This window comes from Pan paniscus, chromosome 12 (genome assembly GCF_029289425.2).
Source record: "Pan paniscus chromosome 12, NHGRI_mPanPan1-v2.0_pri, whole genome shotgun sequence".
NCBI lineage: Eukaryota > Metazoa > Chordata > Mammalia > Primates > Hominidae > Pan > Pan paniscus.
The window spans coordinates 51,250,693-51,275,658 of record NC_073261.2 but is presented as its reverse complement, the minus strand read 5'-3'; the positions used below and the strand labels follow the sequence as shown (position 1 = coordinate 51,275,658).

The 24,966-nt window shown below is 41.4% G+C and overlaps 1 protein-coding gene across 1 annotated transcript in view; it reads right to left on the bottom strand.

Annotated features, from left to right (window-relative positions):
* The window catches only part of TACR1 (tachykinin receptor 1), a 155,987-nt gene that overhangs the window by 68,785 nt on the left and 62,236 nt on the right, over positions 1-24,966 (bottom strand). Inside the window, exon 2 of the mRNA XM_003810318.4 lies at positions 5,491-5,685. Coding sequence (XP_003810366.1) covers positions 5,491-5,685 — 195 coding nt within the window. The remainder of the gene's footprint in view (positions 1-5,490; positions 5,686-24,966) is intronic.

Here is a 24,966-nt window from a genome sequence, read left to right as displayed (position 1 = left end):
TTGTTAACATATGTGTGTGTGTGTGTGTGTGTGTGTGTGTGTGTCTTCACATCATGTCATAGAAACAATTTTAATAACATAGAAATTGTCTATGATATGGTAAACGAAATAAGCAGATTATAAAATATATATATATGAATGACTATTAAATTATAAAAAGATGTTCATCCCCACTCCTAAAAGGGAAATGAGCATTTTAACTATGAGATCCCATTCTCATTATTTTCCCCCATCAGATGGGTAAAAATCTAAAAGCTTGATGATATACTTTGCTGGTGAGGCTGTGGAGAAACAGGAACTCTCACACATTGCAGGTGAGAATGTAAATTAGTACAACCTTGTATGGAGGGCAAATATCAAAATTAAGATGATATAGTCTATTTTTGAGATTTTATGCTATAGGTATTCTTGCATGATATATATATATAAATGTTATTCATGGTGGCACTCTGTAATAGCAAACCGTTGAAGACAATCTGAAGTCCACCAATAAATGATTAGTTAAATAATAGCATACATTCAAAAAGCGGAATACTAAAAAAAGAATAGAGAAGGGGCTGGGTGCGGTGGCTCACGCCTGTAATCCCAGCACTTTGGGAGGCCGAGGCGGGTGGATCACGAGGTCAGGAGATCGAGACCATCCTGGCTAACACCGTGAAACCCCGTCTCTGCTAAAAATACAAAAAATTTAGCCGGGCATGGTAGCGGGCGCCTGTAGTCCCAGCTACTCGGGAGGCTGAGGCAGGAGAATGGCGTGAACCCGGGAGGTGGAGCTTGCAGTGAGCCGAGATCGCGCCACTGCACTCCAGCCTGGGCGACAGAGCAAGACTCCGTCTCAAAAAAAAAAAAAAAAAAAAAAAAAAAAGAGAAGCTCTTTATGAATAATATGGAAATATCTCTAAGACATACTGAGTTTAAAAAAACAAGGTGCATAACAGTTTGCATAATAGGCTATATTTTGTGTTATAAAGAGGGAAACAATCTGTGTTTGTGTTGACTTGTACTTATATAAGGCACTTTAAATTTTTATAAGGCACCACTTTTTTTTTCCTTCTTTGAGACAGGATTTCACTCTGTCACCCAGGCTGAAGTGCAGTGGAGTGACCTCAGCTCCTCTCAACCTCTGCCTCCCAGGCTCAAGTGATCCTCCCACCTCAGCCTCCCGAGTATCTGGGACCACAGGTCAACTTGCCACCACACAGAGCTAATTTATTTGTAGAGAGGGGGTTTCATCATGTTGCCCAGGCTGGTCTTGAACTCCTGAGCTTACGTGATCCACCTGCCTGGGCCTCCCAAAGTGCTGGGATTACAGGCATGAGCCACTGCACTGGGCTCCACAATTTTTTTTGTTTGTTTTATCCATTCTACTGATGATGGATATTTGAAACATCTCCAGTTTGGGGTGTATTAAGAGTAATGCTGATGGGAACATTATGTTTGATGTAATTGAGTGTATATGTGCATGGGTTTTTTTTAGGGTAATTACCTGCAAGTGAAATTTCTGAGTTATAGGGTATGCATAGCTTCTTCTTTTCTAGACAGTATAAAAGTATTTTCTGGGCTGGGCACGGTGGCTTATGCCTGCAATCCCAGCACTTTGGGAGGGCAAGGCCGGCGGATCACCTGAGGTTAGGAGTTCAAGACCAGCCTGGCCAACATGGTGAAACCCTGTCTCTACTAAAAATACAAAAAATTAGCTAGGCGTGGTGATGGGCGCCTGTAATCCCAGCTACTCCGGAAGCTGAGGCAGGAGACTCACTTGAACCCAGGAGGCAGAGGTTGCACTGAGCTGAGATAGTGCCATTGCACTCCAGCCTGGGAAACAAGAGTGAAACTCCGTCTCAAAAAAAAAAAAAAGTATTTTCCAATGTAATTATCAATTTATACTTCTTCTAGCAGTTGACAAATGTTCTTATTGCTTAGTTTGAAACACTTAGTTTTATCAGATTTCTTAATATTTTCTAGTTTGCTGGCTGTGTAGTAAGATCTCATTATCACTTTAATTTGCATTTCACTGGTAACAAATGAAGTTGTGTGCCTCCTCATAATATTTATTGACTTTGTGGATTGTGTGTGTGTGTGTGTGTGTGTGTGTGTGTGTGAAGCCCATGTTCAAAACCTTTGCCCATTCTTTTATTGGATTTCCTGTCTTTAGTAGTGCTTAATTTAATTGATGTTTTAGTAAACGTTAGTTTAACTGTATTTGCAAACGTTAGTAAAGAGTTTGAATGAATGATCATGGTTGAAGGTCCACCATACAGCCAGAAGGCAGGTGCAGCAACCTGAGATTTTTCACAAAACATTTTATGTAATTAGCTTACACAATTATTCATCAATTAAATTGGGTCTAAGCATCTGCCCATCACACTGTTTGCTGCCTGTCATCTTCCAGTGAACCCAGATTAGTGAATGATGCTAACATTGGTAGTTAACATTCACTAGACCCTTACCCCTATCCAGGGCACTAGGCTGAGGACTTCATATAGGTTATTTTTAATTACATCTCTCAATGCTTCTTTGTGGAATGTACAGCTGCTCCTCGACTTACAATAGGGTTAGATCCAGATAAACCCATCATAAATTGAAAATATTTTAAGTTGAAAATGCACTTACCACACCTAACCTACCAAACATCCTAGTTTAGCCTAGTCTACCTTACATGTGCTCAGAACACCTACATTAGCCTACAATTGGACAAAATCATATAACACAGATCCTATTTTATAATAAAGTGTTGACTATCATGTAATTTATTGAAAATTATACTGAAAATGAAAAACAGAATGGTTGTATGAATACCCAAATTACAGTTTATACTGAATGCATATCATTTTCCCACCATTGTAAAGTTGAAAAATTGCAAGTTGAATCTTTGGAAATGGGGGACTGTCTGTACTATTAGGCTCAGAGCCTTAAATTGCTTGACCATTATGACTCTGCTAGAGAGTGATGGGACTGGGAGCTGATCGCTCATCTAACTCCAGAACACACACTCTTCTAATTATTATACTGCCTCAAAACAAGTTTCCATCTGGTTTCAAATTTGGGATTGTTGTGTACTGTGAAAGTGGCAATCATTTCTTCTAAAAGAAGAGAATATAATTAAGTAGTTTGTTTAGACATGGTAAAATTGAAATTGTTTAGAAAAATAATATAATGTATTATGAAGGATACTGACAAAAAGAAAATAGGTTTGAATAAAGCTATGCTATGCACTTATGTTTCCATCACTGTCATTAAGTGAATGACAAATATACTATTTTGATTTACTATTGTATCAATAAACATGTTACACTTCATGAATAGATAAGCCAAGCTTATTTTTTAGGTTAAAATGATGAAATAAACAACAATGGCAAACATAACTGTACATCCAGTAGCAGCTACCCTAAATTCTCAAAGCAAGGAAATAAGACAATCCAACACATCACGTTGAGTCTCAAAGAGATTTTCTAGTCATTCATAAGCATAAAACACCAAAATGTTCAAAATTAAGACTCCCCCAAAATATTATTCTTTTTTGGAAAAGACCCCAGAGATCTATGGGAAAATTAATCTTTATTTCCAAGTTAAACTTTGAATTTGTTGTAAGATTAAAGAACTATGAGTATTTTGAAACAAAAGTTGTAGAAAGTGATCAGATTTTGAAAAGACCATGAAAACTAAGAGCTGAGCTACAGCCCATGGAAACGATGGGAGATATTTCTGAAACAGTTTATATAACGAGCTTTAATTCGGAGATTTTTTTTTTCCCTTTTGAGGAAACCTTCTGGCTTGAACATGTTCACAGGTTCTGTATGGCTTGTAAAGCTGTGTTCTTTCTCCCTCTGGGAACTTGCTCAGGCTTGTAGTTTCATTTGAAAGAATAATTTTCGATATTTCCTAGGCGGAGCATTAATCCCTCCATTGCTTGATCGATTAAATCCCACTGTCTGTGTCTGGAAGGCGATGTCTGAGCTTTATGTATTGCTTTCTGGCAAGCTATATTTCCATGCTCATGGAACAGATGCAGCAGGGTAACTGTGTGCAACAGGCTTTCAGCCCTCAAAGCTTGGGGGAAATGACAGGTATGGTGTCCCATTTTAACTTAAGTTTAAAGGTCTCATAATTATACTGCTATCTGATGAATTTGGTTCATACCTTTTGTATGGCATTTAGTAGCTTACAAGGTGAGAATACATTATCTCGTTTGATCTTCACAAGAATTGTTTATAGGAAACAGAGCTCTATTATCTCTCATTTTAATAACGAGGAGAGGCTGTGACCCTTGCCCAGGGTCATATGGCCAGTAACTGGCAATCTTGTAATTAACATTCAGATCTTTTGATTCTAACACCAGTGTTCTTTTATGATTCACATAAAAAACCTGAGATTGGAGAATTATAGAGGGCTTTCAAAAAGATCCACATTATCCATGTGCTCTGAGTCCAGAAAACTAACTGTAATATAAATGTCACATTGTGGCTCACTTGAGCAGAACGAAACAAAGATATGCCATTTCAATGTTGTTTCAAGGATAAGTCTTGGAGAAAATTGCTGGGATACTTCGAAAAACCCTAAATGTGATCAGGCAGGCACCTAGAAGATAAGTATGTCTGCCCTGTCAGGGACCTGTAACTCATAAGGTCTCAGTGCCTGGCCTGACCTTCCCATTTGTTTCACCTGCATATATTCTGTTTCTCCAGCTGTAAAATCCTGGGTGTAGGTGTATTGTTTTGGTCTTCCACAAAGGGGAATCCTTATCTCAAGATTTTCAAGTGCAAGTACCTTATTCGGGAGAAGAAACACCAGTAGGAAAAGGGAGCGGTGATATAGGGAAGACGCAGTGGCCAATAAAGAGTACATTACCCAGGCAGCTACCCGTGGAGATTAATCCCACAAGGAAAGCTCGGACATGATGTAAAACACAAACCACAGAGACACACTCCCCTGAGGGGTGAGAGATGGGTGTTCAGATGCCAGCTCCCCTTAGGCATTGTTCTTTTTTTTTGGCAGTGCAAAGTGAAAGCAAGTTTATAAAGAAGGTAAAGGTATAAAAGAATGGCTACTCCATAGACAGAGCAGCCCCTCAGTCATTGTTGAGAGCTGCTGGGAGTGGGAGGAGGTAATTCCCCACCTTCCCGCAACCTGTGCAGGAGAGAAGAGCGGCATTCTGTAGCTTAGGAAAAAGTTCCTAGGCAAAGAAAGGCAGACCCCGGCAGGGTAATGTCTCTGGTAAAAGGCCCGAGGGATATAGCTCTGCTATAACAGGATCTAGATCTTACACTTCAAAAATTATCTTTCAATGCTCAGAATAGTATTTGGGATACTATAGTCCCCTGATAACTGTGGACATATCAACCTGATATGAGGGTATATGTGAGAAATGCTTGCAGATACACATTAAATCTGTACCAACAAAAGAATATGGAAAGAAAGAAAGAACAAGAAGGGGCCAGAAAGGCAGCCTGCACCATCGTTTCTTTGGCATGGGGAGTCATCTCTACTCACACTTTCTCATAAATCTTGTTCGGATGCTCTGGCCATTCGATCATGCACACGACTCTGCTGGGCATGGTCTCTGTGGTTGAGTAGTAGCCCTGGGGGAAGGCCAGCAGGAGAGCCAGGACCCAGATGACACAGATGACCACTTTGGTGGCTGTGGCTGACAGCCGGGGCTGGAGGGGATGTATGATGGCCATGTACCTGGAACAGAGAAGAAAGAACAAAGTTCTGATCTGGTCACCAAAATCTGTATCAGAGATTCCATATTTTTCCTGCCAATAAGAAAATTCACGGAAACCCTTTGATTCCTGATGATTTGTACAATTATTTTCCAATTCCTTTTCCATATTCTATCCTTAAGCTTTGTGATATGCCATACAATGCCAACATGTGTAAGAAAAGCCAGCTAGATTTTTCAGTATTTCAGAACCTATCTAGCAGCATTCAAGGAGAGACATTTTCACCATTGAAATGCTTGTGCTGGGGACAGGACAGCCAAGTACAGGTAAGTGAAATTAGAAAAATAAGAACAATGTTGTAAATTTATTCAATGTAAGGACTGACTTTCATTCTTTCTAGATTAAGGGATAATGGTGATCAGAATAGTACTTTTTTTCAGTCCTTATGTGATATTATAAAAGATTAGCAGTCCTACCTCGGTCCGTACAATTTGAGGGGAAGTAAACATGTCTCTGTGACAAAGCATTGGCCTAAAGTCAGCAAAAAACAACAGCTCCTGGAGAAATCTTCATCAATTCTTTGAGCATCTAGGAGTCAGTGTATGGCTAACTATACATACTTCATGAAGAGAAAGACGGTCTCCACCTGCTGAGGCAGACAGACTAGAGTGCACAAAGGACCAGTGTGGATGACACTTCATTGCAGGAAGAGGGGAGCACAGCAAATGATGACTTCATGTCTGGAGCCATTCCTCCATCTCTTCATTCCCGGGCTCTGGCACTAAACAGTGTCATCTGAATGAATGTGTCCACATGTTTGAGTTTGTGCACAGCCCCTGAGATGTTGCAGAGATTTGAAGGATAAGTATTTCATATCAGCCTTTCATATCAATGATAAGCACATCAATTCTGCCTCTTTCATTTTAAAAGACATCTCTCTCTGCATATTTTTCTTGCAAAGTTTATAGCTCTATACCTTAAAATAAGCATTTTTTAAAAGAGAAGGAATAATGTCTTATAGGGCCTTTGGCATTTAAATATTATCTGACAAAACCTCAGAATCACACATTGATTCTCTGACAGTCAGGTGTCTCTGACGTCCATGAGACAGAATGGTCAACGGAGACTTCAAAAATCTGCAAAGAGCAGCAGAGCTGTCAGCTGGCTCCACATCATTCCACATAATTCTTTTACTGTATTCTTTGGACTCCTAGGATCTCTAGACCAGAATTAGGACCAGGGTTACAAGTAAAGCAATTTTATTCAGTATGCGCTCAATAAATTCCCACTGGACACCTGCCACACGTAGAGCACAGCGTTTCCTTCTGGGCTGTAAGCTTGTAATTTCTCCAGGGAGAAAAGGTGCATCAATAAGCAGCTCAAAACACAACAGTAGGATAAGTGATCTCAAGTGGTAATTGGATCAATACCTTAGAGTCTTAGGGGAGCTGCGGAGACACTCAAGCCCTGGAATGGCAGGTGGTCTACCGGAGGGTATTCGACAGGTGTGCTGGATTTGGGGTGAGCCTGCTGAGCATCCTGCCCCAATGGGAGGAAGTGTTTGGAGCTTTCTTGTTTCTCCATGTTAGGATTAGGCTTTGTTTGCATGAAGGCTTCCTTGAGCATCCTCTTATCACTGTAAACTTTAGAAACTTTTCTCTGCATTTTTGTGCTAGGGACCTGGGATTTCCCTCTCTGGTCTGTAAGGGCCACTGAAGGTGTTTAGTGTATAGAGTCTGTCTACTAGGAGGACACTTCATGCCAACCTTTATATCAGAAATCATGACGACTCCCAGGAAGGAAACTCCTAGAAACTCTTTCTTCTGCCTCTTTTAGAAAGTGGGTAGGTGGTCTTAAAGTGAGGAGAGAGTGGAATTATAGGAACGGACTTGGAAAAGTTATGATGTTGGGGGTGTGTAGTAATCTATAAATCTCTGGGCAAGTTTCCCTGGTTCTGTTGATGCTATAAAGCCTATCACTCAAATGCTGTCTGAAGGTCATCAAAAGGGCAAAAACAACTCTCAATATGTTACAAATCAAACATTGTCTGTTTCTTTAGGTTACCCCAAAATGGCCGTGACTACTGCCAAGGCAGGTCCAGGACACCATAGACTAGATGACCTTCCATCTCTGGGGTAGTCCCTTGAAAAGGACCCTGAGAAGTGTTGATTTCTCCCCTAGACCTGTGTCTTCCTTGATGCCTGACAGTGGTGGAGCCCTGTATCCTCTTCAATCATGGGGTGTGGTGGGTAGGGGAAACTCAGAATCAGAGCCAACACATGCGGGCCTGTTCAACCATTATCGTTGCCGTCTTTCCAATTCAGTGAAGGGCTGGACCCAGATGGTCATGGCCAGAACCTCTTTGAGTGTTTGTATTAAAACCATAGGATTGCTTGTTGGATTATTTCCCAAACGCAAATTGTTTTCCCCCTACAAAGCTGGAAATGCAGCGGTGAAGATGCCTTATCTCACCTCCAGCACTGCATAGTTCCTACCCTCACTGGCAGCTGTGCATTCTCAGGCTTCACAGGAACTTGAGGCGGATGCTCAGGGGAGAATGTGGTAATTACATTGCCCTCTTTTAATATTACCTCAAATGCAAGATTTTAATTTGTTTCTCATTCAGGATAAATGCTCAGTCTTAAATAAACAAATCCTAACACCACTCCCCATGCTCGAATTGGCGATACACCATTCAGAATCTAATGTGACTGGGCTTATGGGGGATTGCACCAGCGTATTGGCACTGTAACTCCAAATGGGTGGCAGAAAGCCATATTTTATCCTTATTGCAAAAATTGCAATTTGGGAACCCATTTCAGTTAACTCTCTACCGTTCTTTAGTGTAGGAGCCATTTTAGTGGCAGATGAAAGTATTACCCACATAAAGCCAGAGAGAATAAAAAAGACTGGCTTTAAAAAATGTGTATATGTTCATTTGTTCAAAACAGAGGTGTTTATAAATCTCCCTCCCTCCTTCCTTCCCTCCTTTCCTCTCTTTCCTCCTTTCTTCTATCCCTCTCTTGCAATCCTCATTTCTGGGGCTCATTTAGCATGTTTTTTTCTTACTCACCCAAAAGCTAGTACCATTTGGATAACCTGTACACAGATGGATGAATATTTTCTTTCCTACTCCCCACTTCTAGCTAGGATCCATTAACATACATTTATATATTTATCTGGAACCAGCCTGAGCAATTCTTGCTTATTTGGTTATAAGATATTACGGAGCAAGTGCTGCAAACCCAAGGAAAATACATTCAATAAATATTTATTGACTGCACCGTGCTCATGGGACTCTAAGGCAGTCAATGAAACGTCTTTCTGGTGTAAGCATTAATCATTAGGCTGCCAGCGACAGGGATCTGGAGGCGTGTGGGATATGGATTATGTTCTTTACTTCAGGTGGTTCCAGTCCCACTGAGGGCCATCAGCACTGATTTGAATTGTATGTGTCCTCCCAGCTGAAAAACCTGAGATGTAGCCTTCCTCTTGCATGATGTTGCTTTATAAAAAGAACTCTCTGCTGCACATTTGTTTTTTCTTGTAGGCAGAGTGAAAACAATCTTATTGTGAAAAGGAATTTCAATCCTCTGACAAGCGGCAGTATCTTCATAACTTCCTGCTATACCAGTCCCAAATCACTCAGCAGAGAGAACGTCTTTCCTCTACTATGAGATTTGTCCAGTGGGGCCCTTCTTCCACAGTCTTTCTCATCTAATTCCAGTTTCTGCCCTCACTTCTCCCACTCACTCCTGGGGTGTTACAAGTTTCCTTTAAGGGACCATATCTTCCTGAGTTCAGATAACCAGGGTGGTAATAGCTGAGAGTATGGCTGCTATAGTCTAGCTCAAGGGTTGGCAATTTTTTTCTGGGAAAGACAGATATTACATATTTTGAGTTTCGTGGTCCATATAGTTTCAGTTGTAATTATCAAACTCTATCTTTGTAGTGTGAAAACAGCCACAGACAGCAAAGAAACTATTGGGCATGACTGTATGATAATAACATTTTATTTACAAAAACAGGAGGTAGGCTGCATTTGGTCCCTGGCCCATAGCTTGCTGTCCCCTGGTCTAGTTTACAGGAAGCGAAGAGCAGGAGGAATTAGAACCATAGGAGAAGATTGTGTGATATTCAGAAACACTCTTTACCTTTGGCAGATGGGAACTCATTGGGTAGATAACTCCTGTGTCCCACAAGCAGTCAGTAAGGTGGTCTACGGCCAGTCATGACCAAGAATCAGATAAGACCCTGGTTCTAACGTGAGCACAGTGGTCAATCTGGGATGTTTTTCCTCCTCGATCCCTTCCTGGCTGTTCCTGTTTATTTTCACAACTTGGCCCAGTCATCACGTCCTTGTGGCTGTGTTTGTTGCCTGCCTTTACTGCTGTGAAGATCTCTAAACCTTGTGTTGACCACGCGTCACTTTATTTTCTATTTTCTTTTCTTTTCTTTTTTTTCTATTCTTTCTTTTTTTTGTTTTGAGATGGAGTCTCGCTCTGTTGCCCAGACTGGAGTGCAGTGGTATGATCTCGGCTCACTGCAGCCTCTGCCTCCCGGGTTCCAGCAATTCTCATGCCTCAGTGTCCCAAGTAGCTGGGATTACAGGTGCCTGCCACCATGCCTAGCTAATTTTTTTGCATTTTTAGTAGAGAAGGGGTTTCACCATGTTTGCCAGGCTGGTCTTGAACTCCTAACTTAAGTGATTCACTGTCCTCGGCCTCCCAAAGTGCTGGGATTACAGGCATGAGCCACCGCGCCGGGCCTTTATTTTTCTAATTGCATATCCTTCTTTTCTCTTTTCACCCTCCACAGGTCCTTGGCCTGCCCAGGTGCTGAGGATGTAGTAAATACTCATTGAAAGTTTGGTTGCATAAATGATATCTTGGCACATAGCAGTGGCTCCATGAATGCTTGTTGAGTGAAAATAAGTGTAAAAGGAGAAAAACATACATGTTATACCTTTATTCCTCCCAGTCTCAACACATGTAAGACTGTTATGTGAGAATAATTATTGCTCAAAGTGTTTTCTGTCATATAGACACCCAGGATCATCCTGAAGGAGTGACCTCACTGGAATTGGCTCTTCAGAATTTTTTATCTCTTGACATTAAGCCCCTAAATAAAGCCTCAATACCTACTTGTTGACTAACTTTTGTGTTGACTATACGTTGGGAACTGTGCAGGATTCAGTCTTTCTTAGTTTTTTATAGCTTTGATTTTAGGTTCAGGGGTACATGTGCCAGGTTTGTTCTATAGATAAACCCATGTTACAGGGGTTTGTTGCACAGATTATTTCATGACCCATATTAAGCTAGTACCCAATAGTTATTTTTTCTGCTTCTCTCCCTCCTCTCACTCTCCACCCTGAAGTAGAACCCAATGTCTGTTGTTTCCTTCTTTGTGTTCATCAGTTCTCATCATTTAGTTCCCACTTATAAGTGGGAACATGTGGTATTTGATTTTCTGTTCCTGTGTTATTTTGCTAAGGATAATAGCCTCCAACTCCATTCATGTTCCCGTAAAATACATGATTTCATTCTTTTTTATGGAAGAATTATATATATAGTATTCCATGGTGTATATGTACCACATTTAAAAATCCCATCTGTCACTGATGGGCATTTAGGCTGATTCCATGTCTTTGCTATTGTGAATAGTACTGCAATGAACATATGCGTGCATGTATCCTTATAATAAAAGGATTTATATTCCTCTGGGTATATACCCAGTAATGGGATTGCTGGGTCAAATGGTAGTTCTGATTTTAGCTCTTCAAGGAATAAAGACTTGAATGTGAAACCCAAAGCTATAAAAGCCCTGGAAGGCAACCTAGGCGACACCCTCCTGGACAAAGGAAGGGACAAAGATTTCATTACAAGGACACCAAAAGCAATTGCAACAAAAGCAAAAATTGACAAATGGGATCTAATTAAACTTAAGAGCTTCTGCACAGCAAAAGAAACTATCAACAGAGCATACAGACAGCCTACAGAATGGGAGGAAATATTTGTAAACTATCCATCTGACAACGGTCTAATATCCAGCATCTGTAAGAGACTTAAACTAATTTACAAGAGAAAAACAAACAACCCCATTAAAAAGTGGGCAAAGGACATGAACAGACACTTTTCAAAGAAGACATACCTGTGGCCCCAAGCATATGAAAAAAATCTCAATATCACTGATCCTTAGAGAAATGCAAATCAAAACTTCAATGAGATACCATCTCATACCAGTCAGAATGGCTATTTTGAAAAGTCAAAAAATAACAGATGCTGGTGAGGTTGTGGAGAAAAGGGAACATTTATATACTATTGACAGAAGTAAATTTGGATTCTGTCTTTCTATATGGCATCACCCTCTGGCTCTTCTTCTGAACAAATTGCTCCACCCATTCTCCTTCCATCCTCCCTCCATTTTAGGGAGCACACAGTCTTTTTACCTGAGGTCACTAACATTTCATCAGTTGAGATTTTCTTCCAGGATATTTTTTTATCATCGAAATTCAGGGATGTTATTTAAGCATATCACTCAACCAGCATCCTTATCTATTCAGCTAAGCTCAAGCTCACAAAGCTATAACCAAAGAGGCCTTTAGCAGCCTGCAGAGATGACACAAAGTTCACACACCACTAAGTCATTTTTATTATTAATTAATTATTGTTTATTAATATTAGCAGCAGAGTCTTCGCATCCTCACTGCTATGTTGTGCACAATTCTAAAAAGCATGAGGTTTTGATCTCCATGCCCAGTGCTGATTCACAGCATCATCAGTGGACCCACTTCAAAAGGTGCTAGCTGATAGCAAGGGCGCCATTAACAAGACCATAAAAAATGGGTACAAAGTCAGATGGATTTGAAGGCCTGCGACAGTTTAGGGTAAAGTGAAGGAGGGGATGCAGTTGACTGTTGTTTGAGCTGTTCTGTCTCATGTGTGATCAAACAATGACCCATATTGTTCAAAGAAGATTCAGAAATAGAGTCCTTGGGCTATTAGGAAACAAAGTACCTGATGTAGGAGCTCATGAGAGGAGGTGATTCCAGACCCTGGGAGCCTTCCAGCCTTGTCTAGATTCTACTTCCTATCTCACTACTATCTGTAGAAATTTTGTTTATCCTTTAAATGTGGATCAGAACCCATCTCTTTCAGGAAAACTTTTTCAATCGTTCAAAAATCTCTTGGATATAATCATAACCACATTCTATTGAATACCCTCCCATACTCCTGTTAGCTGTCCTCCCTTATGGAACCATCTCATTTTATTTTATAGCAGAACAATCTGTGCTCCTGTTCTATCCCATCACTGGACGGTAATCTTCCTGAGGGCAGGGGTTGTGTTCACATATATTTTTGTCTTTTGGGAAACTTACCAAAGAGCCTTACACAACTGGTAAAAGTTTGCCTGGATGTGCCAGCTGATGTTTGACCAAAGAACTCCATCTTCATTCAGCAGTTGCAAGCTGGCGGCTCCACTTAGGGCATTCAGACTAGTCTTAAAAGACAAGCTTTCAAAGGGACAGATACAATTCTGGAGTATTCTTTCCACAGTGAACTCCTTAATGCTATTTTGGAATGTGAGGCACTAAGCCAGGATTGATAAAGCGCCCTAGTTGGGCATACATAGAAGGTGTCCCCTAAGCAGCCCAGGTTAAGCCCTTTGATTTTTGCAGAGCCAGGGCTACCATAAAAATATGTATCACTAAGGTCTGATGTGAATGAAGGGGAAAAAACAGTGAAGGTCCAAGTTATGTATAATATTCTGAGTGTTTCTGCCAGCAGGTGGGCCAGACAGTAAGCACTGGGAATGAGCAACACTAGGAGTATCAGTCAGCTAATCGCTGGGATCCTGCCATTCACAATAAAATGCTACCCCTCAGGGGTGGGACTGGGGGTGGGAGTGGCTGGGGTGAAGCAGGAAGACAGAGCGCGCATTTTTTTCTCCCTGAAAAGAGAAATGGTAGCAAGTTTGTAACACAATGGAAGGTGAGTAAAGTAATGTACCATTTCACTTCCAGCTTGAGGGCTTCTGTCAAGGATTGGCAGAAGCTACTTGTTAGGTAGCTCACAACATTTGTGAGCTACTGTTTTCTTCCTATATGGAATCTCATGCTTGCATTTGGGACTCCACCCCTGAGGCTGTGCTGACATGTGTAAGACAGACACACACAGCAATAGCTATCCCTTGGGCAAAAGGCTGATGCTACTGGGACAAACTGGATCCTTTGTGACATTGACCTGTTTGCAATTTAGAGCTAAAACTTAGGTAGGAGGTGTGTGGTGACACACGGGAGACTCAGGTTTATAGAAATTTGACTGGGGAGGTGATAATAGGACCACATTAGCTCCGGCAGCAGAGTAAGAAAAAAAGAAAGAAGAGAGTAGTTTGGATTGTAATGTCTTTGAGCTTTTAATTACTGTAAGGGAAAGGGGAATTGCACTGATTGAACTTCATGATTTTAGTGGAAACTCAATAATGGAAAGAAGTTCAAATTTAGGGCATCTTTAAAATCGTTGACACTGTGCTTTTTGGCCACTGCTGTCACTGCAGTATTGAGTAGTCCTCTCTGGTAAGCTAGTTAGGAAAATGTAGTTGGCCATAATCTTAGAATTGTATTTTCATCTTATGCAGTGTGACCTTGATATTAAGTTATTAAATAATTAATGCTCTCTTCTGACCAATTTTGAAGTTTTTGTGAACAACATCAAAGATGCATTTCTTTTAGCTATTTGAAAATACAAAATAAATTGTTGAATGGATTTTGAATGTTCCCAACCCCCCAAAATACTAAATGTTTGAGGTGATGGATATGCTAATTACCCTGATATGACCATTACACATTGTATAGATGTATCAAAATATCACACTGCACCTCACAACTATGTACAATTATTACGTGTCAATTAAAACAAATAAACAATTTTTTGAAATCTTAAGAAAATGATGCATTTTTTGGAGGGCTGAATCATCCGTTCCATTGGGCCTGGCAGGCTATGTAAAAACTGCTGCAGTCACTCACAAGTATATTTAGAGTTTCCCTGATTCTCTAGCATCCTCTTTCCCCAAGTGGTAAGCATGTTTTCTGGGTGACCATAGGCTTGACTTTTAATTTTGGCAGCAGAAAACTTAAAGCAGAGGCACTTGGGGCCAAAGGAAGGACTAGGAGGGGGAATGATATTTCCCTGCCTCCTCCTCACTCAGGGTAGCCTCTCTTCTCCCACAGATCTCTTTTATTCGACCTAAAAAGCCAGAATCTGTGGGCTGGGATTGGAGTGAGGTGAGTGAGGCACTCACAGTGCAAGTGAAGAATTAAATCCTGTCTTTATTTAAAATTTTGATATTTTGTTAATCATAGATTTTTGTGCATTAAGTTTGATATCTTAATGTATTGCATTAAAATATTATTTGTCTTGATTACTGAATTTTTGGGGTCCCCTTAAATTTTGCACCCCAGGCAAATGCTACACTTGCCTCACCCTAATCCCAGCCTTGAAAATGTCTCCTACTGAAGTATAGCAGGTAAGACAACCACTAATCAAATGAAGTGTACTCAGACTCAGGGGCTCAGCCTTATTCAGTGCTGCTGCCCCTGCCAGGCACCTGATGTACCAGTCTGTTGTGCTGTGTCCTGTGCCTGCAGCCACCAGATGGGGTGGCAGGCTCAGCAGGAAGCCCCTAACAGTTTAAGTAACATGAACAGGAAAGATGCTGAGTAATCCTTCTCTGGAGAGTATGAAGATTATTTGGGCACCCTTGCTACAGTGATTTTGCTTTTTCTTGTATAGTGTAAATCCACAACTGTTTATTTATTTTTGATAGTGCTTTCTTAGTTAAAAAAATCTTTGACAGCAATAAGTTATAATTTCAAAGAAGCACACATCAAATGAAAAGTTTAGTACTGGATTTCTGCTTTTCATAAAAGTTGATGATGAATGTGTAACTTGCACAAAATGATTTTAGACATCTACCTTTTATCACACCAAGGCGTTAATCACTGAACCTGTGAAAACCAAAAGACACACATCTGCTGAAGCAGCAGCAGCATCTACACCAAAAGTTAGTAGTTATTTTAAGACAACCGTGCTCAAAGACAATTATTTAACCTATGCAGGGAAAATGGTGCATTTGCTCATCATTCTGTGAAGCATGGCTTCTCGCTTAGATTAAATGACCGTTCTTCTAAATTAACTTCACTCTTTTTCAACTCCAGTGTTTCTTGTGCATGTACAAAAGGTCGAGTAATAGCTATTAATATGTTGGCTCAGTTATCAGAAGAATTTGGCAAATAGCTAAATGATTCTAATTTTCTATCAGTGTCATCAGAGTTTTCAAATAGAAAATCAGTTAATATCAATAATGAGCCAATTTTTTTTCTTTTTTTTTTTTGAGACAGAGTCTCTCTGTCACCCAGGCTGGAGTGCAGTGGCACTATCTCAGCTCACTGCAAGCTCCGCCTCCTGGGTTCACGTCATTCTCCTGTCTCAGCCTCCCGAGTAGCTGGGACTACAGGTGCCCGCCACCATGCTTGGCTAATTTTTTGTATTTTTAGTAGAGACTGGGTTTCACTGTGTTAGCCAGGATGGTCTCGATCTCCTGACCTTGTGATCTGCCCGCCTTGGCCTCCCAAAGTGCTGGGATTACAGGTGTGAGCCCCCGCACCCTGCCAATAATGAGCCAATTCTTTAAAAAATTCAATTCATAGATTCAAAGTTTTTGGAAGGTGAAAGAATGGACATTGTTGTGAATGTTATCATGAGTCCATTTCAAAGTTCAGCAGTGAAGATTAATTTGTTTTGGTACTAATATGAATACACTATGGTAAAAATAATGCACTTACTAAATTAAGAAACCCATGGAACAGAAATGTACTTGTAATAGGTTGTGATACACATAATTTGCAACTATGTACAAATAAACTGTGGTATCTTACTAATTGAAATAGAAGCAGTAGTTGAAATTTATAAAAAGTTTTGTAGGTATACAGTAACTGAACTAATTTATTTTGGGTGTGTTTTTGTATGATGAATACAAAAGTATACTACATAGTATTTTAAAAGTGTTTGAGCCTTTGACTGTTTTATGAATTAACCTAAGTAACAGTACCAAACTTTTTGTAAATGAGTCCTCAGAGTTTTGGTTATATTTTATTTAAAATTAGTTGAAAATTGTAAATCAAAATATTTTCAATGGAGTACTCCTACATTTTTAACTTCTGAAGCTTTTGGCAAGTTGCAATTTCTCAATACAAATCTGGCAAACAAAAAAGACATTGAAATTCATTTCTATAAAAGCCAGAGACAAACTGCATGAAATAAAAACTGAAAGCTCCTATGGGGTGCACAATTTAATTTGGAAATTCTTGATTGGCTCTTAGGAATATTTTGATTAGAGGAAAGAATCTTTTGATGGATTTCTTATTTTTTAGTAAATTGTTAATATTCTCTATCAAAATAAAGTATAAAATTGAGAAAATTTCGTTTCTCACAATTATAGTGATTAAATTTGGCAAAACACTAAAATGAAACAACCTATCAACTAAGACAACTTAGTTTTGTCTTCTTAGTTTTATCTCTTAAATCTAACCTTCTGTACCTCTGTGCTGCATTCTGGTTAATTTTTTTGGATCTTCCAGTTCACTGACTCTCTTCAGCAAGTCTAATCTGCTATTAGATTCATCCACTGAGTTTTATATTTCAACTGTTATTATTGTTCATTTTTAGAATTTTGATTGCATATTTTAAAAAAATCTAGTCATTCTTTATAATTTTTACTCACTCCTCATATTGTCAGGCTTCTTTTTATTTCATTATACATAATAAACATAATTTATATTTAGTGTCTCTGTTAACTCTAATAGCTTAAGTCTCTGGGTTTGCTTCTGCAGGTTCTCACTCATGGCAACCTCTTCCATTATCTGTTTTATGCTCACTGCATACTGCTTATTTTCTTTGGAACTTTATCTTTGAGAATTCGTTGATGCCTTGTTGAAGGTGGGTTCCTTCAGAGATGATATACAATTGTTTTTGCCAGAAACCTGGGAATACTTCCAGACTGGGACCACTGTAAACTGGATTTCAGAGTGAGGTTTGTTTTAGACCAACCAACTTAAATGAATTTGGTCTGCATCCCCATGTGAGGATACTTTTTCTGCTACGAACTCTCAGAAGAGATTTTTTTTGTTTTCTGTCGACAGCACCAAGGTTGGAGATGGGCAAGTTTCCTGCAGCTGTTGGCAGGCTAGGCATTCGTTTCTAGTTCTCTTTTACACTGAGGATATAGCTTTTTGGTTTCCAACTTTAAGGGAAGGTGGCCTATTAGACAACCCACCTTGGGCAGGTCCTAGGCTTTGTTTCTTGTCCCCATACTCTGTGAGTCAAGGTCAAGGTCAAAAGCCCTTAAGACAAAAGCCAGCTTCACTGCTGTCAATATGTAGAATTCCTGCCATTATTTAAATTTTGACTTGAGCATTTTTTACTTCTTGCAAGACAATGAATGATTTAAGAAGAAAAAATTTTTTGTGTGTGGTATCTTATTCGGCATTTTTGATTTAATTTCAAGAGCAGCAATCAGGATATCTAGTCTGTCACTTTGCTGCTGTCTTATTTTTCATTTTTCTTTTGTCTAATTGTTCCAAGTAAACATTTAAAGAATACAGGAAGATATAAAGGTAATGCTTCTCTTTGACTTCAGTCCTTAGGAGTAACACGTAGTTAACATACCAAGCACACTCCATTCTATGTACTTTCTTTGCATTAATTCATTTCATCTTTCACTAACTCTTTGAGGCAGGCTAATGTTATGACCTCCAGTTTCCAGATGAGGAAATTGAGGCACAGAGAAGTTAAGTAACTCATCCACCAAGTGTTGGGGCTGGGTTTAAACTTGGCAGTCTGGCTTCGGCGCCTTTGGTTTGCTTTTTATCAAGGCACTATCCAGGATCCTCACACTCACTGTCAACCATGAGTGCAACCTTCTTTTCTCTGAACATATAAACATATATATTTGTCAGGGACATCTGAACCAGAGTAACTCCATCTTGAATAGGAGCTGTGTAAAATGAGGCTGAAACCTACCGGGCTGCATTCCCAGACGGTTAGGCATTCTAAATCACAGGGTGACATAAGAGGTAGGCACAAGATACAAGATACAGTTCATTAAGACCTTGCTGATAAAACAGTTTGCAGTAAAGAAGCTGGCCAAACCCCACCAAAACCAAGATGGCGAAGAGACTTCTTGGTTTTGGAGCCCAGAAGGATGACTCCTGGTCGTCCTCACTGTTACACTCCCACCAGTGCTATGACAGTTTACAAATGCCATGGCAACATCAGGAAGTTACCCTGCACGGTCTAAAAAGGGGAGGCATGAATAATCCACCCCTTATTTAGCATGTAACTAAGAAATAATCATAAAAACAAGCAACCAGCAGCCCTTGGGGCTGCTCTGCCTGTGGAGTAGCCATTCTTTATTCCTTTACTTTCTTAATAAACTTGCTTTCACTTTATGGACTTGCCCTGAATTCTTTCTTGCACGAGATCCAAGAACCCTCTCTTGGGGCCTGGATCGGGATGCCTTTCTGGTAACACATCCATACTTTTTCCTGTCCTGCTTTTTAACTCACTCATTCAATAAGCCTTATTTAACCCCCTTTCTATATGTCAGAGAAGGGCTCAGTATATTCATGTTCTGAAGGAGTGGCTGTCTCTGGAGAAGGACACACATGATAATAAAGACGCAATTTGCTGTGTGCTCCAGAGGACTTATAATGCGTTAGAAGCATGAGCAGACAGGAGGTCATTTACGCCTGGGCAGGGAGGTTGGGGGAGTTTCTCGGTGGAGGTGACGTTTGAATTTGACCTGAAAGGTTGAGCTGGCATGCACAATCTATGGAAAGCTGTGTGCAACATACTTTCTAGGAGAAGGCCACAGCATATACAGAAGCCCAGAGAAGCAAAAATGAATGGCTATTTATAATCTGTTTCAACATTTCATTAGATGCTTATCAGGAGTCAGTATTGCATCTTCTATTTCATTGAATCCCCATGGCACCTGACCAGGCACAAGAAAGCTCCTTAGTAACTACCAGCTGATTAACTTAACGATCCCTTTCTTCTTTCTATTAAGCAGGCAGAGATGTTGACTCTCAGATGTTGATGAAGAAACAAGGCTAGAGGATTGAGTGAGGAAAGACAAGGTCTCACAGGCCTCTGCTGGTGAAGTGCTCAGAGAGAATTCTAGCTTTCAAAGGAATACATGAAAGTTGCTGGGACCAGGGCTGCCAAACAGAGAGCAAGAGAGAAATAGGCTCTCCAGAAAGTAAACATTTCCCAGCTCTGTGTTTACAGACCACCCTGTGGCCTGTCTTACTGGTGATATAGGACTTCCTTAGTTTGGATTCTCTGGCAGTGGAACCCCTGCTGCCTGAATTATGACTTTCCTCTTCCCATGCGGCCCCCAGCACAGGACATATCTCTTTCCCTCTCCCCATTGCTCTTACTTATTGCTTTTTCAGCTACTTAATCTTTCTTTAAGTGATTTCTTAGAATCTCAGTTTTCTCATTCTGAAATAAGGATTGATAGTATTTACTGGGCAGTGATGCTGAACAAGATAATATGCATGAAGGGACTAGACAAATTCTGGTGCATAGCAGGCACCCAACACTTGTTCACATTCCCCTTCCTATCTTTGTGACTTCCAGAGGCCATGTGGTCTCTTTCCAGAGATTCAGTGCCTAGCTGAAACCCAGGGTACCCAGGACACCTGGTGCTACTGGCTGGATCCAGTGTCCAGGCGCCCGTGCTATCCGTGCTACTGGCTGGATCCAGGGCCAGGCGCCCAAAGATACTCAAAACAGCAAAAGGCCAATGAGGCAGTGGCGTCGGCTTAATAGCTGCTGTCAAGGATGGAAATACTCAATTTATAACTTAAATAGGATTTTATGGGAGAAAGTAAATTGGAGTAGAATTATTCATCCCTGTAGTCCCCACATGCTAATTCCACAGAGACACTTCAGCATGATGATTGCTGAAACTGCAGACCGGTAAATGGGGCACTAACACCCAGCAGCTGCATATTGGGCCTCCTCCAGAGTTTGCTGGAATGAATTGCTTCCTTGCAGGGGGACCTTAAGACCTAGCTTTCCTGTGGAGGAGGAGCCTGATTCACCCTCTCCCACCTCCCCTATATTCTCCCCTCTCCATTTCGCATTCTGTTTCACCATCTTTTTGCAAATCTCACTTCTAAGAATGGTTGTTAGAGGCTCACTAGGGACACCAGGAACTAGTGGATCATTGCCAGAGGATGAAGCAGCACAGATTGTGAATGTCAGGATTGCACAGGTGGAGAAAAGCACCTCCCCAAGCAAGAAGGAAGCACATGGGTGTGGGCAGGGGTTGGCGGAACTTGGACCTTGTAGAAAGAAACCCAGGCACATCATCTCACAGGGCACAGCCCAGCCTCTTCATTTCCAGAGCCCTCTGTACAGCCCTCACTCCAGCCTTCCTTCCTGCCCTGTGCTGTGGCTACTTCCTTGGGAGACATGAGTAAGAAGTCCAAGGGGCTTGACCCTCACTTCTTCATCCTTATCAGCTCACAGCAGAGGACATGCTAAAGACGTGCTTATTAGTGCAGTGTATTAACAACAACAAAAACTCATCTGCCAAGCCACCTGAGTCAGAAAGAACAGAGTTCTAGTTTTTTGTTTTTCTGCCACTGACAGGTATGCACTTTTGGCAAATCACCTCTTCTTTGAGTCTTAGTTTTCTTCTTGGTGAACAGTTTCTGCAGATGTTCTGTAAGGTCTGTGAATGAGTCTAGGGCCTGAATGAAGGTGGAACTGGGCTGCCTTCCCCCTGCTCCAGCAAAGCCTATCCCCTCTGTGATTCCTGCCTCATCTTACAGCATCCCTGAACCAGCATCTCTCAAAGTCCCCTTACTCTCATCAAAAATGGTCAAAGTCATAACAGGCGCTTTAACTTTTCCATCACACCTGATTATTGTGAAGATCAAATAAGACAAAAGTTAAGAAATTGTAATTGTTATGTGAGGCATTGTTAGGAGTCTCACCAAACAGACATTTAGGCACAGGAAAGATAGGAAGAAAGGCAACTCCTGATGGTGTATCAGGCCACATTCAGAGCTCCAGGAAGATCATAGACAGCTGGGGGTGCATGATGGCAGAGCAGAATGCCTGGTAGACTACCTAGGAGATCTGTGATGCCTACAACTGGCTTAGGCCGGGGTCTCAATCAGATGACGATATTCTAATTATCAGTTTGTATGGTCTCTTGGCCTGGGCTTCAAGGAGAAATTGTTAGGTCAATGGTATCTCACCAGGCTAGAAGTAGCTTGAGTCAGGGATTGGGGTTAGCATGAGTGTTCCTTGTATACTCATGGTGCATGGGACCTCAGTGAGTATGTAGGCTGTTAGGATGGGGAGGGGGATTGAAGGCTGTTTGTTTCAGTCCCCTCACTAGGCACATGAAGACAGTGGGGCCCAGAGAGGTGGTATGGACACTTAAGATGGAATCTGAGGCCAGGCTGTGCTTGAAGTCAGGAGTGGCTCCAGAATTTCTACATTAGAAGGGCTGGGGAAGAAATCAAGCTGAAGGAATGGGGGAACGTTGTCTTGAAGCTGCTTTTGCATAACACTTTACATAAAACTGCAGAAGTGTCAATTGTCTATGTCAGAAAATAGGAGGAAAGAGCTGAGGCAGGTTGGAGAGAACTAAAGCTACGTTTCGTACCAACTCAGCTTGAGGCCCCGGGACTCTCCTGCTCTTCCCCACCAGGTTTGACCATCTGAACATTTTTAGGTAAAGGGGAAGGAGAGCAAGTCCTCCTTGGTCCACACAGCAACGAGCCCACCATCCGGCCTAGGCAGCCCCAACCTTGCCTCTGCCAGGCTCCCGTGGAAGCAGAAGGGAGGAGCAGTGCTGGGGCCTGCCTGGGCGGTGAATGTTCCTTCACTACAGAGAGGCACCTGCCTGCACCTCCATCTCACACACAGACTTAGAAGCTCAGGAAAGTGATATCTAGCAACAAACTGATTAACACCAACCTCTATTCCCACAAAAAGCAATTTGGAGGGCTGATGGAATTTATTAAAATCGGATTCTACTTATAAGAATAACTACACACAGAAAAGATCAAGATTTATGCCCAGCTTTAAAATGCCCTCTGAGGGGATCATGAAAGGACTCCCTCTCCTACTGTGTCATGAAGGCCTCTGACCTTGCAGTGCCCTTTCTGTGCCTTGGTGACAGGTGTCACAGATTAAAGACATTTGTTTGAACAGCTTCAGTGGCTTTGTTTCTGTTTCATGGCTACCCAGAGGCTTTGAGGCCTCCCAACATTTTCTTTCTTTCTTTTTGACTATTTACTCCGAGTGGTTGCAGGCTCCCTGGGTGACTAGGCCAACTGACAGAGATGGCTGTGGGCCATTTCAGGGGCTGTTGTCTTAAAAGGAGCTGGATGATTCATATTCCAGTGGCTCCTGAAATTTCACCTGGTCCTGCCACTGAGTCGGGTACTTTGCCTGACATGAAGCAGGATGGTTTGACTCAACAGATTTGATATGGCCTTTTTTAACTGAGTGGGGTCAACATGTCTCATGCCTGTAATCCCAGCACTTTGGGAGGCCGAGGTGGGCAGATCACGAGGTCAGGAGATCGAGACCATCCTGGCTAACACGGTGAAACCCCATCTCTACTAAAAATACAAAAAATTAGCCGGGCATGGTGGCGGGCACCTGTAGTCCCAGCTACTCAGGAAGCTGAGGCGGGAGAATGATGTGAACCCGGGAGGCAGAGCTTGCAGTGAGCAGAGATTGCGCCACTGCACTCCAGCCTGGGCAATACAGTGAGACTCTGTCTCAAAAAAAAAAAAAAAAGAAAAGAAAAGAAATAATTTTCTGATTTCCAGTAATGTGCAGAAAATTACTTCTCCATCCTTCAGACTTTCCTCTTTGTTACTCTTACTTCACTAAGGTCCATCCTTAAGAAACGATTGGGAATGATGTGGGATGGGAGATGGGATAGGGCCCAGGAAGGGGATGGAGGAGTCTAGTGAAACATCTGGAATAGCAGTGGTTCAACTTCCAGCTGCATCAGCATGCATTTTCTGTCAAGTTTGATTCACCTGCTTTCATGTACTTCTGAGTACCCAGTGGGGTCAGTGACCATCCACCCACCCCCATCCAGAAAGCAGTGCCTCCCTCAAATTCTCTGATGCTTTTTATATCAGATGTCCATTCGCCATTCTCAGAAAGGCTATCTAATCACTGTCTAGAGCACAGCCAGCTGGTGGCCCACCTCAACTTTTGTTCTCTCCTCTTTGTCAGTAATGAGACCCTAATTTGAATCAGATAAATTCTGAAAACTGTTCTTGTACCAAAAAAGAAGTAATAAAGTAATATAAACGGTGGCTGTACACCTGCACCCTTAGAAGGAGCTAAGATTGCGGTCCTGTCCTACTAAGGTAGTGAGCTCAAGTTTTGGCCTGCATACCAACCTCCAAACACCTCTGGTGTTTTAGGGGACACTGAATCTCTCTGCGGCCACTGGACTTCAGGCAAACCCAGAATTTGCATGTTTCTGACATCCTTAGGATTTCAAACAACACATTCCAGGTCTTTACAGAGCATAATTAAAAGGCCATATTTTCTAATAGAAAGAACACCTTATTTTATTTCACTTCTACAAGTTATTTAAAATTAGTATTTATGAAATAGAGTTTTTATAAACAGAATCCTAGACATATAGGTAGAGTGGTCACGCATGGTGCGCCCTCCAATCCCCTGAATCTTCTAGGTCCAAGAGAAAATATTTCTTAGAAATCCAGCTGTGGGCAGGGCATGGTGCCTCATGCCTTTAATCCCAGCACTTTGGGAGGCCAAGGTGGGCGGATCACGAGGTCAGGAGATCGAGACCGTCCTGGCTAACACAGTGAAACCCCATCTCTACTAACAATACAAAATCAAACTTAGCTGGGCGTGGTGGCGAGCAACTGTAGTCCCAGCTACTCGGAAGGCTGAGGCAGGAGAATGGCATGAACCTGGGAGGCGGAGCTTGCAGTGAGCCAAGATCACACCGCTGCCCTCCAGCCTGGGTGACAGAGAGAGGCTCCATCTCAAAAAAAAAAGAAAAAAGAAAAAAGAAAAGAAATCCAGCTGTCCAGGAAGACTCTTTGGCCCCTAGGATCTTCCAGTGCTTGACATATTTAGAAAGTCTTTGTCGTTCCTATACTCATCTACTTTCTCTATACTCTTAGATCTTTATTGTGTTTCTTTATGATGGGATC